The sequence below is a fragment of the Gambusia affinis genome, linkage group LG20, assembly GCF_019740435.1.
Source record: "Gambusia affinis linkage group LG20, SWU_Gaff_1.0, whole genome shotgun sequence".
Classification (NCBI taxonomy): domain Eukaryota; kingdom Metazoa; phylum Chordata; class Actinopteri; order Cyprinodontiformes; family Poeciliidae; genus Gambusia; species Gambusia affinis.
In genome coordinates, this window is record NC_057887.1 from 11,226,951 (window position 1) to 11,239,342 (window position 12,392).

General features: G+C 35.2%; 3 protein-coding genes across 3 annotated transcripts; 2 read left to right on the plus strand and 1 right to left on the minus strand.

Annotated features, from left to right (window-relative positions):
• Nucleotides 1-371: 371 nt before the first annotated feature.
• LOC122823475 (interferon a3-like) lies at nucleotides 372-1,321 on the plus strand. The gene is made up of 5 exons (XM_044103140.1): nucleotides 372-497; nucleotides 588-674; nucleotides 774-923; nucleotides 1,044-1,130; nucleotides 1,214-1,321. Exons 1-5 carry the CDS (start codon nucleotides 372-374, stop codon nucleotides 1,319-1,321), a joined length of 558 nt encoding a protein of 185 aa, XP_043959075.1.
• A 2,522-nt stretch (nucleotides 1,322-3,843) lies between these two features.
• LOC122823091 (interferon a3-like) lies at nucleotides 3,844-5,644 on the plus strand. Its single transcript, XM_044102343.1, has 5 exons — nucleotides 3,844-3,975; nucleotides 4,067-4,150; nucleotides 4,237-4,386; nucleotides 5,368-5,445; nucleotides 5,546-5,644. The coding sequence occupies exons 1-5, from the start codon at nucleotides 3,844-3,846 to the stop codon at nucleotides 5,642-5,644; spliced, it is 543 nt and encodes a 180-aa protein (XP_043958278.1).
• Nucleotides 5,645-5,766: 122 nt separating this feature from the next.
• On the minus strand, nucleotides 5,767-11,151 carry cd79b (CD79b molecule, immunoglobulin-associated beta). The gene is made up of 5 exons (XM_044102341.1): nucleotides 11,025-11,151; nucleotides 9,038-9,334; nucleotides 8,833-8,951; nucleotides 8,005-8,058; nucleotides 5,767-6,666 (listed from the first exon to the last, which is right to left on the minus strand). Exons 1-5 carry the CDS (start codon nucleotides 11,074-11,076, stop codon nucleotides 6,577-6,579), a joined length of 612 nt encoding a protein of 203 aa, XP_043958276.1. The 5' UTR covers nucleotides 11,077-11,151; the 3' UTR covers nucleotides 5,767-6,576.
• Nucleotides 11,152-12,392: the final 1,241 nt, after the last annotated feature.

Genomic DNA, 12,392 nt, shown 5'->3' on the forward strand with positions numbered 1-12,392 from the left:
TATTAAAATTTCCTCCATGTGCGACTAAAAAAACTAAAACAATTTCCATTCTATAATAATAATGGTTATTATTATTATTATTATTATTATTATTATTATTATTATTATTATTATTATTATTATTATTATTATTATTATTATTATTATTATTATTATTATTATTATTATTATTATATACATTTTTCAAACCTGAAGTCGGCCAAATTGACCTGAAAACCGCAGGAGTGCGGTTTGGTGAAACATTAAGAAAATGAAATGTCTTCGCACTGGTTTAAAAGCTCCGCTGTGGCTCTGCGTCCACACAACAACACCAGGAGACATTGGAGTCCATACAGAGAAGCTTTACAATTAATTTAAAAGACAAAGTCAAGATGCTGAACAGGATTTTCTTCGCTTGTGTGTTTCTCGGTCTGTTCTCCTCCGCGCTGAGCTGCAGGTGGATGGAGCATAAATTCAGACAGTACAGCGGAAACTCTTTGAATCTGCTGGATATGATGGTAAGAGACCAGATCTTAAGGCTTTTTGTAGTTCATCTAATGTGTAAAAATGTATTTAATGTGTGACGTGTGCGTCTGTTTGTGCTGCAGGCGAATAACATTACGAACAGCACTGAGGATGAAGAGAACACTGTGGCCTTCCCTGATCATCTGTACAGTCAGGCATCCAAAGCATCAGTAAGTCCTCTACAGCTGCTGCTTATGATCTATTGTAGATGAGCCAGCAATGATTCTTTGAGTCATCTCATAGTTTTCCTATTCTTCCTCTTGTTCCAGGCTGAAGGTAAACTTTCCTTCGCAGTTCACATCCTGAAGGAGGTTTCTGCCCTGTTTGAGGAAGATCAAAGCTCTTCATCATGGCAGGAGGTCACAGTGGAGAACTTTCTCAATGTTGTCAACAAACAGGCTGATGAGCTTCACTCCTGTGTAAGTTCACCTCGACTCTGACTGGATACGTTTCATAACAATTTAATATAAACACATCTCACAACAAATTTAGAAAACATAATGTTTAAACCTGGATTTTTTTCTCTCTAATTATTTCAGATTAAAGGCCATAGCCACATGAGGAAGAGGAACACCAAGCTGCACTTGTATTTCAAGAGATTATCCAATGAAATTCTGGTGAAAATGGTCAGTTGACATTCTTTGTCTGCTACTATGCATGTCATGTTTCAAAACTGCATAATGTAATCATAACATTGTTGTGTCTTCAGGGCCACAGTGCTGACGCCTGGGAGCTGATCAGGAGGGAAGTCAAAGTCTGTCTAATGAAAGCAGACCACCTGGTTTCCTCTCTGCTCCCCTCCAACCAAAACTCATGAACATGGCCGAACCTTTAATTTATTATTTAAGTATTTATTCACCTATGTATTCCTAATTTTATTGCTTCTGCTGTAACCAAAGCTAGTATTTCCTTCTGTTTCTTTTTGTGCAAATAAAGATGATTTAAAAAGTCAAACTACAAAAATTACTGAGTTTTATTCTATCGTTTTACTTCAGTAGTATGGAAGAAGCCTTTCAGTTCCCCCAAAATGAAAACAAAATTGCAAAGAATTGTGCAACTAGAATATTTAATAAAAGAAAATATGAATATAACTGACTAAGTCACTCCAAAAGCTTAATTTGTAGATTTTTGACTGATTCTGAGGTGGAATTGCTGGTGTGCTGAGGATTACTGTCATACCTATGGTTCGCTGAGGTCGAAGTGACGGCGTCAGGATTTTCTAGATGAATTTACAATTCACACTTTCAGCAACTCATTCAAGTCCTGAAGCAGCAAAGCCCCAAACCACCTCGCTGTCAAAAATGTCTGAATGTCAATATGAAGTTTCACTTTTGTCTCAAGAGTCCACGGGATATTTTAGTTAAAAGTCTTGTGTTCCTTTTGATCAACAGTGGTTTTGCCATTGCAACTGTCCCTTGGTTGCCCTTCTTCTTGTTGAATCATATGCAGTCTGTAGTGCTTTAGCTGTTGCTATGGGTTCTTTTAAAGTCTCCTGGATAAGTTGTTGATCAGCCCTTGGAGAGATTTTGGTAGAGGTGACTCCTGGGAAGTTCCACCGCTGTCCCATAATTTGTGCATAACGTGTGGCTTTTTGAGACCTTTCAGCCTAATTCACGTTTTGAGACAGGTTGTTTTTTAAAATAAGTAGATACGCTAAATTAGTCATAAAGCTTGGACGCATTTTCTGTTCTACCAAAATGGTTAAATGTCCATGTCCCTACTTGGATTCATCATAAGACTCATGGTTTAATGGGGTGAGAATCAAAAACAAAGAAGTACACATATGTGGTTCCGAGATAAGCTAAAACAATGCTTTTTACCAAGTAAGTAATTGGTAAAAATACACTTTTAGTAGTGTTAATCTGTTTGCTTTAGAATTGATCAGAAAATATATTTTTCCAAATTTATGTAATCACTTAAAGCTTAAGCAAGTTACAACTGCATCCAGAAATTTGGTAATTAGGCCTAATGTACAGTATTAGGAATAGATTGAGAATTTGATTTTGTTTTAAATATTTCATTGATCAAAATAGGTTTATTAATTTTAAACTATGTTGTGAAAAAAGACTGGTGCCTGACTTTTGAGTAATAAATTTTAACTCTGTTTTTGCAACAGCTTGACACACTTTAAAATTTGGCTCATTTTTAATGTCATTATTTCAAATTTCAAGCTTTGTTAGTCTGGATGCGGGGTCGAATCAATCCATTTACTGTTTTTCATCACCAGAGGGCGCATGAACAAATGTATTTTTTTATTTGAAGCCCACTTAGATTGATTTCTTAAAAATATTATCTCTTATATTTGCATTTATACTGTAAAATGTGTTATTTTATTTACATTTTCACACTTCGCACACACGGTAACAAAAGTAAAACAAACAAAAAGTTGTTCATAAATTGAATGAATGAATGATGTTGAAATTAATGCGCCGAGTGCGACAATGTTGTGTAATTTGGGGTAATATGATTGAACATATTATATTTATTCTTAAAAAAAACAACAAAAAAAACCCCCCAAAACTTTTATAGAGTCTGATGGCTTCATTTTAACTAACCAGAAACTAATGTAGTTGGCCAAATCTGGAATTCAAATGTAAGCAATTGGTCATATGTTCTTTAATCTGATCATGAAAGGTGGAGTGATAAACTATTCGTCTGAAATAATTATGTTTTTTTCTTTTCACACAGCGTGTTTCAGATGGGACAATGTGAAATGTCGCCGAACGATTCCAAGAAAGGAGCGTCGACGCGCGTCACACAGCCGCAGACGCTTTCATTTCTCCGCAGGAACTTCCCGCTTATGGCACCTATGGGATTGTAAACACACCTTGTTGGTTAGCCACACAATTTTTTCTAACTAAAAAAAAAATAAAAAAATACATGTTTTGTTTTTCCTTTCACAAAACATTTTATTGACATACTATGTTTACTCAGGTTGGCAGTTTCACATATAACACAAAATAAGACATTGCTATAAGTAAAAAAAACGAACAAACACTAAATAAAACATTTATTTAAGAAGCTCATTTTTTATTATGTCATAATTTGGACTCCAAGCCTTTTTGAGTGCGTCCTGTAGTTCCTTCTATAAATATTCAAATTAATCATCAATTACGTTTTGCTAATTGAATGCGAAACGTTTTACTGCTGAGGTGAGAAATTGACGTTCCGAGTTAAGCTGCACGTATTTCGAAAATGAAATCTGTGCGCCCTAATTTAAAAGGGTCGCTGCAGGTCAGATCCACCAGAACACCCGGAGACATCTGGAACTCATTCATATTGAAAGGAAATTTGTCTTTACATAAAAATAAATAAATAAATAAATAAATAAAAATCAAGATGCTGAGCAGAGTTTTCTTCGCCTGTATTTTTCTCTGTCTGTTCTGCGCATGCTCTTCGCTGAGCTGCAGGTGGATAGAGCATAAATTCAGACAATACAGCACAAACTCATTAACTCTGCTGGATATGATGGTAAGAGACCAGATTTTATTTTATTTTTTATGTATTTAATATTTGATAAGTTCAGAGTATTTGCTGATATTTATGTCTTTTTACGATGCAGGCTTACCATCACGTGAATCAGGACCCTCTGGTGAACATTGCGCCATTCCCTAATCCTCTCTACCACCAGGCTTCAGGCGCATCTGTAAGGCATCTACAAAATCACAAATTAATGTTTATTTTTGATTATTTGCATGTAAAAACCTGTGAATGGTCTCCTCCTTGTTCCAGGCGGAGGCTAAACTTTCCTTCGCTGTCCAGATTTTGAAAGAGGTTTCTGCCCTGTTTGAGGAAGATGACAGCTCTTCATCATGGCAGGAGGTGACAATGGAGCACTTTCTCAATGTTGTCAACAAACAGGCTGATGAACTACAGCTCTGTGTAAGTACAATTCATTTGTAAACCTTTGATTTATCTTGTGGCAGTATTCACACCCGATTTTGACATAAAGTTTTGTCACGATAAAACCACATGTCTGATTGTACAATAATGTGGTTTACACGATAGACCAAAACAAAATAGCACCTAATTGTTATGTTGAAGGGAAAGGTTACAAAATGACAAATTAGCCAACAGGTTTTGATGGGACTCTGTGACTTCAACGTTTGCAGATCTACAGACTAAGATCTATTCCAATTAGTTTTTATAAGACAACCTTACCTCAGTCAAAGTAGATAGAAGGTCACTGCAAATGAGTTTCACATCTTGCAGTGCCTTATTTGAAAAATTTGAACATTACTGAAAAATGTATTTATTTCTCTAACTCCATTCACAAAGTAAAACAGTTTATATGGCTTACTTTCACATTGTTAGTTTTCTCACACAAGTATCATTTATCCATATTTGGCTAGAGGTAAATTACAAATAAGACTTCTTATGGCTTCCTTCTTTCAACAATGGCTTTCTTCTCACAACTCCTTATTAGGTTTTTCAATGACACAACAAATAGTTGTGCTGTTCAGAGATTGTCCAATCTCAGCTGTGGATCTCTGCTGCTCCTCCAGAGTTACCACGGGTTTACTTTACTTGCTAAATCGTGGATTTCTGAAGGCAGTTGGTTACACTGGATTTTACTTCAGAGTAGAGAGGCTCAATATAAATGCACAACACACTTCACACGTTCAGATCTTTGTGTGTAGGAACATTTAAAAACCATATATCATTTCACTTTTCACTTCACATTTTAGTGCTTCTTTGTGTTGGTCTATCACATAAAGGTCCAGTAAAAATGCACAGAAATTTGAAAATGTCATGAGGTAAAATACATATGAATACTGGAGCTGTTAACCCCACATAAACAGAAAGATTAACCTTAAACTTTTTATTAAGTAAATATTAATTGTATTACTTTCTTTGTTTTAGGCTGGGACCCCAAGAAGGCCAAACAGGAGGCTGCACATGTACTTTAAGAGACTCTCAAACACCGTGTTTGGACAGATGGTGAGTCTCCCTTTCTAATTAGGTGGCTAAACTTGCCACCTGTTTTATTATTTTTTCTTTGAACATAATCAACAGTTTAGATGTGTTACTTATTCCACAGGGCCACAGTGCTGAAGCCTGGGAGTTGCTCCGGAGGGAAATCAAACTCCATCTAATCAGAGCGGACCATCTGGTTTCTTCTCTGTTCATCTCTAATTGAAACATCAGCTTTTCCAACAACGATCTGTTTATTTATTTGCTTATTTATGCATCTATTTATTGCTTATTTTTGTATTAAAGAACATGGAATTGACTATCAAATATATTCTGAGACACATTTTTTAAATATATGTATTTTATTTCAAAACAATAATAATAAAAAAATCACCCTTTGAAGCAACCTGAAATCTGTTTTCTGTTACACACAGATGTTTAACATGAAGTCAGCCTCGGTGAGGCTTTAATGGAGAGCAGTTCTATGCTGATATCATGTGACAAAATGGTAACAAAATGAGATACAACAAAGTTTATCAAATAATTATATAAAGCACCAAAAAAAAAAAAAATCTGACAAAATTTCAGATGTTAGAGCAAACAATTTCTTTCACAATCAACACTAACATGTATAAAATTATCAATGCAAAAATCAGCCAAAAGCATGCTACCTGAGATTACAGTGTTCAGGTCATTAATTAAAAGACTGTATTACGGTTTTGTAAAGAATCATTTGATCATTCCTAATCCAGAATCTAAAATGATGAGACGGATCAAACTTGGCTTTACTGTTCCGATTTTTAAAAAACCCCCCATAACATTTACAAACCCACCCCGGACACAATTCCTGCATTCAAACAACTACCACCAATGAAGGTTCTTTGTTGTTGTTTGAATTGTGCGGATGTCCTTTAAATTTAGTTAGCAGTGATATTACTGTCCTGCTGGGTCACAACTGTCTGCTGCTGTTATTCTGTTGGGCAAATACTGGAAAATGTAGAAGTAAACTGTTTAAGCATATGACAAAAACTGCACCATTCTGGGGAAAACACAGATATATTCACACCCGACAGGAGGCTTGTCTGTCTGCTTTTCACTGCACAACTGAAAATTATGAATATGTACTCCACATCACTGGGGCAGCAGGAAATGTCGGTCTCACTCCCATGGGGCCTCGGCTCCTTCAACCCGAGCGTACGCCGTGAGATCTTCATAGAGACCTCCTCCACATGCCTCAATGGCCAAACCCTGAAATTGGGGATTAGATTAAATTAATCCACTTGCATATATGTGTCTGAATCCAATGTTTATTCAAAAGAGCCGACCAATATCTAAGAAAGATTTTTCTTTATCTTTGAGTACACTTTTATTTGCATGAATGACTCAGACACAAGAAATCCAGCTGGTAGGTGTCAAAAAAAAAGAAAAAAGAAATGCAGATATTAACAACAAATATGTGCATCAACTTTGATGACCTTTCTACAAAAGGTCATTCTGGGTTTTGTTTTTCATTTTGTTTTTTTCCAAGAAAATGACTCAACGATAATAAAAAGTCTACTTGGGATTGACCTACCCTTCAGCCCATGTATAAATCCCCAACATTAAACATTGTCAAAACATCGCAAAAGAAATAATAAATAAATAAATAATACTGCTAACCAAAAATGTTTTAAGACTAGTCTGTAGTTTTGGACAAGAAATCTAGAATACAATACAATGTGATGCAATATTGTAGAATAAAATTAATAGAAAAATGTATATAGTCTTTACATTGACCAAATCTTACAAATAAATAATCATTAGTAATAACAATAATATAGTTAATTTAGAATTCCCAGGAGTATTGAAGCAATGTGGATTATTACAGACTTAATTACTTTCACAGAAAAATTGCTGTATTCTCAGCAGTTCTGAGTTATAGCGTCTTATCTTTATTTTAGCTTATGTTGCATCAGATTTATGTTGCATTTTAAGAAAAACAGATAGGATAGTGTAATTAACAACAGCAGTATTAATTAACCAGAGACAACAACCACTCAATCTTAAATTAAAATATTGTTCTTGGCCTTAGTGGAATTTTACATTACAGTTACTGGTTCATATTTAAATGAGCAATGTGCAATAAATGTAACTAAATTTAACCATTTAAAACGGCAATTTTACTCAACAGTAAGTCTGTAGATCCCTAATGTTTTATAGTTTTACTGTAAAATTATATATAATTGATGCTTAATTGGATTATTATTGTTAGTGACTTCTCTTTACCTCAACAAAAAAAAAAACCCTACAGTGTATTTCTTAGTCTACAGATACAAATTTTAATGTTACTGTGAATCAATACTGGCGACAGAGAAAGCGTAGCCAACAGACACAAAGCTGCCAGCAGCTCCAACAAAAGATGAAGAACAAACAAAGCAGTTGTGGTTAAGAGGTTAATGATGCAGGGAGACAGAGCTTCCTGTTGGCTGTCAAGATTACACTTGTACTTGTTATGCAAAAGAGGCACATCTGTGAAGAGTTTTGAACGTGACATGGCTTTATTAAAAATTAATGAACAAAGGAAATGTACAACCAGGTTAGACAAACCTCATAGATGTGGTCAGTTTCAGGCTCTTCATATAAGCTGTCGCTATCTTTCACCTGTATGCAAGGGAAGAAAGCAACGACGTTAGATATTTGGCATGACATTAATGACTACTTTAAATAGATATATCCATCCATGTATTTTCAAAAAAAGAGCTCTATTTTGTGTAATTATTATTATTATGAAGAAAAGAGAACCTCTGGAGCACAATCAAGGACAGAATTCATAAACAAATGCCTCCCCCCAAAAAAGGAAAAAAACAACAACTGGGCACACACATCATTCAACTAGACATAAACCTACACATATATCTTGTTTTTAAACTCCAATGAAGTTCACTTTACATTTCAGGTTGCAACAAAACACACTACAAATCATCTTTACAGTAAAACACTTTTCATACACTTACACAACACCACCATTGAGTGACCCTGACACTAGATTAAATAGTACCCCTAGTTGTATTAATCTAATTTGTATTAATCTAGGTAGGCAGAAGTACCTGAGTGTTGTTGCTAAATACGTCTATCCCTTTATGACCAGATCTTCTGATGGCTACGGCCAGCAGGATAATACATAATGCCACAAAGCTCAGATCATCTCTCGCTAGATTATTGTCATAATAAAGAGTTCACTCTACGCCAGTGCCCTCCAAAGTCTCTAGATTTCAATCTGTGATGATGGTTATATGAAACTACCAAATTAAAAACTGTTTTTCTCTTTTTCTAACCTATTTACGTCTGATTGTTGGGGGGGAAATAATAATTTCCCTTATAGTGCATATGCTTTTGTTGTTGAGTTAAGAACAGTGTGATGAAAGCAATTCGTACCAGATTTTGTCTACGCAGCAGATAAGCACCGATACAAACACCCAATAGCAGGCCCTGCAGGACAATAAGGCCATCCTTCATCTGGCTTCTGTACTGGGCTTTGATGGGGTCTAAGGGCCCTATCAAGGAGAGAAAAATGAGAAGTTAGAGGTGTGTTTTGACTGTGTATTATTTATAACGATCACAAAGAGTCTTGTCCACTTACTGACTACTTGTACTTCAGTTCCTGGGCCAAAAGTGCCATTTACTGAGCAGTAATACACTCCGCTGTCCTCTACTTTGAGGTCCATGAAGTAAAGCAAAGCGTTTTGGATCATAAGTCGACTTTCAAACCGAATCCTTTCATTAGGCACAATCTTATTCTTGTCTGCGCCATATTTGTCAGCTTTGTGCCACTCCACTGTGCCTTTCAGATTTTTATCTGAGACTAGGCAGTAAATAGGCGCTGTCGCACGAGTTCTTAATCCGTAGAACCTGGGTTTCTGGGTGATCTGCAGGGCGACTGAGCAGACAACAGAAAAAGTTACAAGAAATTGAAAAAGACAGAGTTTGCCATTCCACTTAGCCTCAAGAGATCTGTCTCATTTTTGTATACAGTTTACTTGGGCACAAGAAAATAATTTACTTGGGCAAATTTTGTATTTGGATATCTAATTCTTAGGACTAGTTATCGTCTGAGGTAATCCTGGTGTAAGCGCTGTGAAAATGTAAAGTCCAAGTGTATTTTTATGCTTCTGACATGCAATTATTCTGGTTGTAAAAGTCCTAACCTGAACTTAGGAACTGAGGGAAAAATGACTAGTGACTGCCAAGATGAATAATCAGGGACCTGAGGAAAAATAAACAGAGGGAGTCCGAAACATTAGTAACTACAACATAAATCACTTTCTAAATACACAAAAAAATACAAAATACAACTGAACTGACAACTATAAATAGAATGCCAGAGGAGACAAGAAAAAATAATTTTAAAAAACCCAAAACGGTAAATAGCTAAAGAAACTCAGAAATCCAAGACACTGGGCTTATATCTAATTTAATCCAGAGAAACAATAATAACTTGAAGCATCGATTTAAAAGCTTTTTGATCACCTGTATTTAGTCCTGGGATATAAGCACCTGGGATAATTTGTCAGTTTAAGAATTAATCAAAATTATTTGATTAATTCTGTTGAGAAAATCCACAAGAATCCTCTATCCAAGTATTGGGGGTAATTTTTTCAATTAATGTGAATAAGAAAAAGATGACTAATCCCATATGTATCCACTTTTTAATTGTAAAAAATTACCATTTCTGATAATTTAAAACTAAATTTGTTTTACCAATGTTCAACCAAATATTCAATTAACAGAGCAGTTTACTAAAGCAGCAAGACTTGTAAGCAACATCGATGTTCAAAGCTTATTATTAAAATTAAGCATTTTCTGAAACAATTAAACAAACAAAAAGTCTTGCAAAAGTCCATGTTACCAAAATGGACTTTTTGGTAAAGTCCATTTTACCAAAATGGTAAAATGGACTTTTGCTAAATTGTATTTAGCAAAAGCAAAAATACAAACATTTCTCAATAAAATTATTTTACTCCATAAATGATTAGTTGTTGAATGGACTCGAAAGCATGAGGACTTTCTTTTATGTGAATTCTTTAAATGATAACTTGACACAGATATGCATGATGTCTAATAGTTCAAAGAAAATGATGCAAGTTTTATCCTGTATTTTATTTACAGAGTGAATCAAAGCTGAGGAAAACAATCACCAATTAAGTGACAATAAATACAACAGAGTTTGTAGAGAGAACAAAATGAGTTCCTTGTTTCCCTTACAGGATAAAAAAGGCTTTCAACAAAGTTCTTCAGTTACTGTAAAATAATTTTTAAGAAGCTCATCAACATGACAATAACATAATATTCTTTGTCTCAGACAAGAACTTCCTCTTTTCTCCTCCAGATGGCCAGGAAGTAACGGTAAAAATAACATGCAAAACTCCTGTGTGCCTGGTAGCTGTGGTTAAACAGACCAAAAAACCTGATTATATGACATTGTAGTTCTAAAAACACACAACTATTACTGGAACAAGATTAATTTTGCTAACATTGATCACAGGTGCTGCAGAAAATTACAGGTCCTACAAGTTTTTTCGAGTTTGCTAACAAGTGAAATGAATCATGTGACAAAAGTTTATAATTACCTGATATACTTATCAACACAAATCCAAAGCATCCAGCTAGGGTCCAACGCATGATGACATGCAAAAGGAAGAACTGACTTAACAGTTGACACCGCGAGTGAGTGGAAGTCTCTCTGCAGTCTGAAAAAGAATTAAGCCGTTACTGCAGTGGGTGTGGAGTCTGTCTGACAAGCTTCAGCCTCATGCAAATGAGGGAAGGAGAGCAGCAAACCAAAATAACTTAGAACAATGCACTTTCAATATTACAGCCGGAAAAAAATAAGTTCCTTTAAAACTCAAAGTAAATTATGATAGCCTTTGAATCTAGGAAATCTAAAAAACAAAAATGTTTTTGAGCCTTTTGGTGTAGATAGCAACTTGACTTTAAGTTGTTTTGACTGGCAATGAGTCTTTTACACCACTGTGGAGGGATATTCAGCCTCTTCTTTGCAGAATTATTTTTAATCAGTCACACTGGAAGGCTTTCAAGCATGAGTGGCCTGTTTAAGGTCAAAGCCTCTTAATCACAATCAACTTTGGCCTCTGACTATTCTACTTCACGGTCTTCATGATCATTTTGTTTTAGCCATTTGGAGCTGGAGATGCTGGCGTGCCTTGGATCATTGGCCTGCTACAAAGGTCATTAAGGCATGAAGTATTTTCTGTTTTTCCTTTTGGCCTGTACAATCTATCACTGTTAAAGTATTCTTTTAAAAAACAACCACATTGCAACAAACATTTTGAGTTTCATAAATATTCACTAAATATTCTATGGTTTAAAGCTCACTACTACAGTGAGAAAGTTGGTGAGGTTTGCCGTTTGTTGCGGTGGAACACGTTTAAGGAGGTAAGGTGTTCTGATAAAGTCATTAGGGAACTACAGCAAACAGCAGATGTTATCAGATGCAATCATTTTAATAAACTATGTTGATATAATTAAAATAATTAGTTCAATTTATTAAAGCTAAATAAGTAGTAATATGTAGAAACAACAGAAAAAATGCTAGGAGAATAACACAGAGTGGTCTTGAACAACATGATTGTATTCCTTTTGGCACCTGAACTTCGCCCTACAGAGGGAATCCCCCTGTGAATGCATTTCCTTCATATAACGTGAATGTGTATGTATGGGTGTGCATGCAAGCATGCAAGCAGATAAAAGAGATAGAGCAAAGACACCGAATCATATATCCTGAACAATATATAGACTAGTTATTATCTGCAATCTGTGTTTGCAGAAAGACATGCTTTACCTAAATATTTAGTTGCTTATTGGAATTCATACTGTCATATTCAACAGCATTCATCAACTTCACCTGGCATGTATCACATTGCACATTTTATTAATATTGTGCGCTCCTGTGTCCTTTCAGCATTTCCTGACAGAGA

Coding starts and splice junctions, on each gene's coding strand:
- LOC122823475 (XM_044103140.1), top strand. CDS start 372: ATGCTGAACAGGATTTTCTTCGCTTGTGTGTTTCTCGGTCTGTTCTCC. Junction 675..773: donor GTCAGGCATCCAAAGCATCA/GTAAGTCCTCTA, acceptor CTCTTGTTCCAG/GCTGAAGGTAAACTTTCCTT. Junction 924..1,043: donor CTGATGAGCTTCACTCCTGT/GTAAGTTCACCT, acceptor TAATTATTTCAG/ATTAAAGGCCATAGCCACAT.
- cd79b (XM_044102341.1), bottom strand. CDS start 11,076: ATGCGTTGGACCCTAGCTGGATGCTTTGGATTTGTGTTGATAAGTATA. Junction 8,952..9,037: donor AACTGAAGTACAAGTAGTCA/GTAAGTGGACAA, acceptor TCTCCTTGATAG/GGCCCTTAGACCCCATCAAA. Junction 8,059..8,832: donor TGCTGCGTAGACAAAATCTG/GTACGAATTGCT, acceptor CCTTGCATACAG/GTGAAAGATAGCGACAGCTT.
- LOC122823091 (XM_044102343.1), top strand. CDS start 3,844: ATGCTGAGCAGAGTTTTCTTCGCCTGTATTTTTCTCTGTCTGTTCTGC. Junction 4,387..5,367: donor CTGATGAACTACAGCTCTGT/GTAAGTACAATT, acceptor TCTTTGTTTTAG/GCTGGGACCCCAAGAAGGCC. Junction 5,446..5,545: donor ACACCGTGTTTGGACAGATG/GTGAGTCTCCCT, acceptor CTTATTCCACAG/GGCCACAGTGCTGAAGCCTG.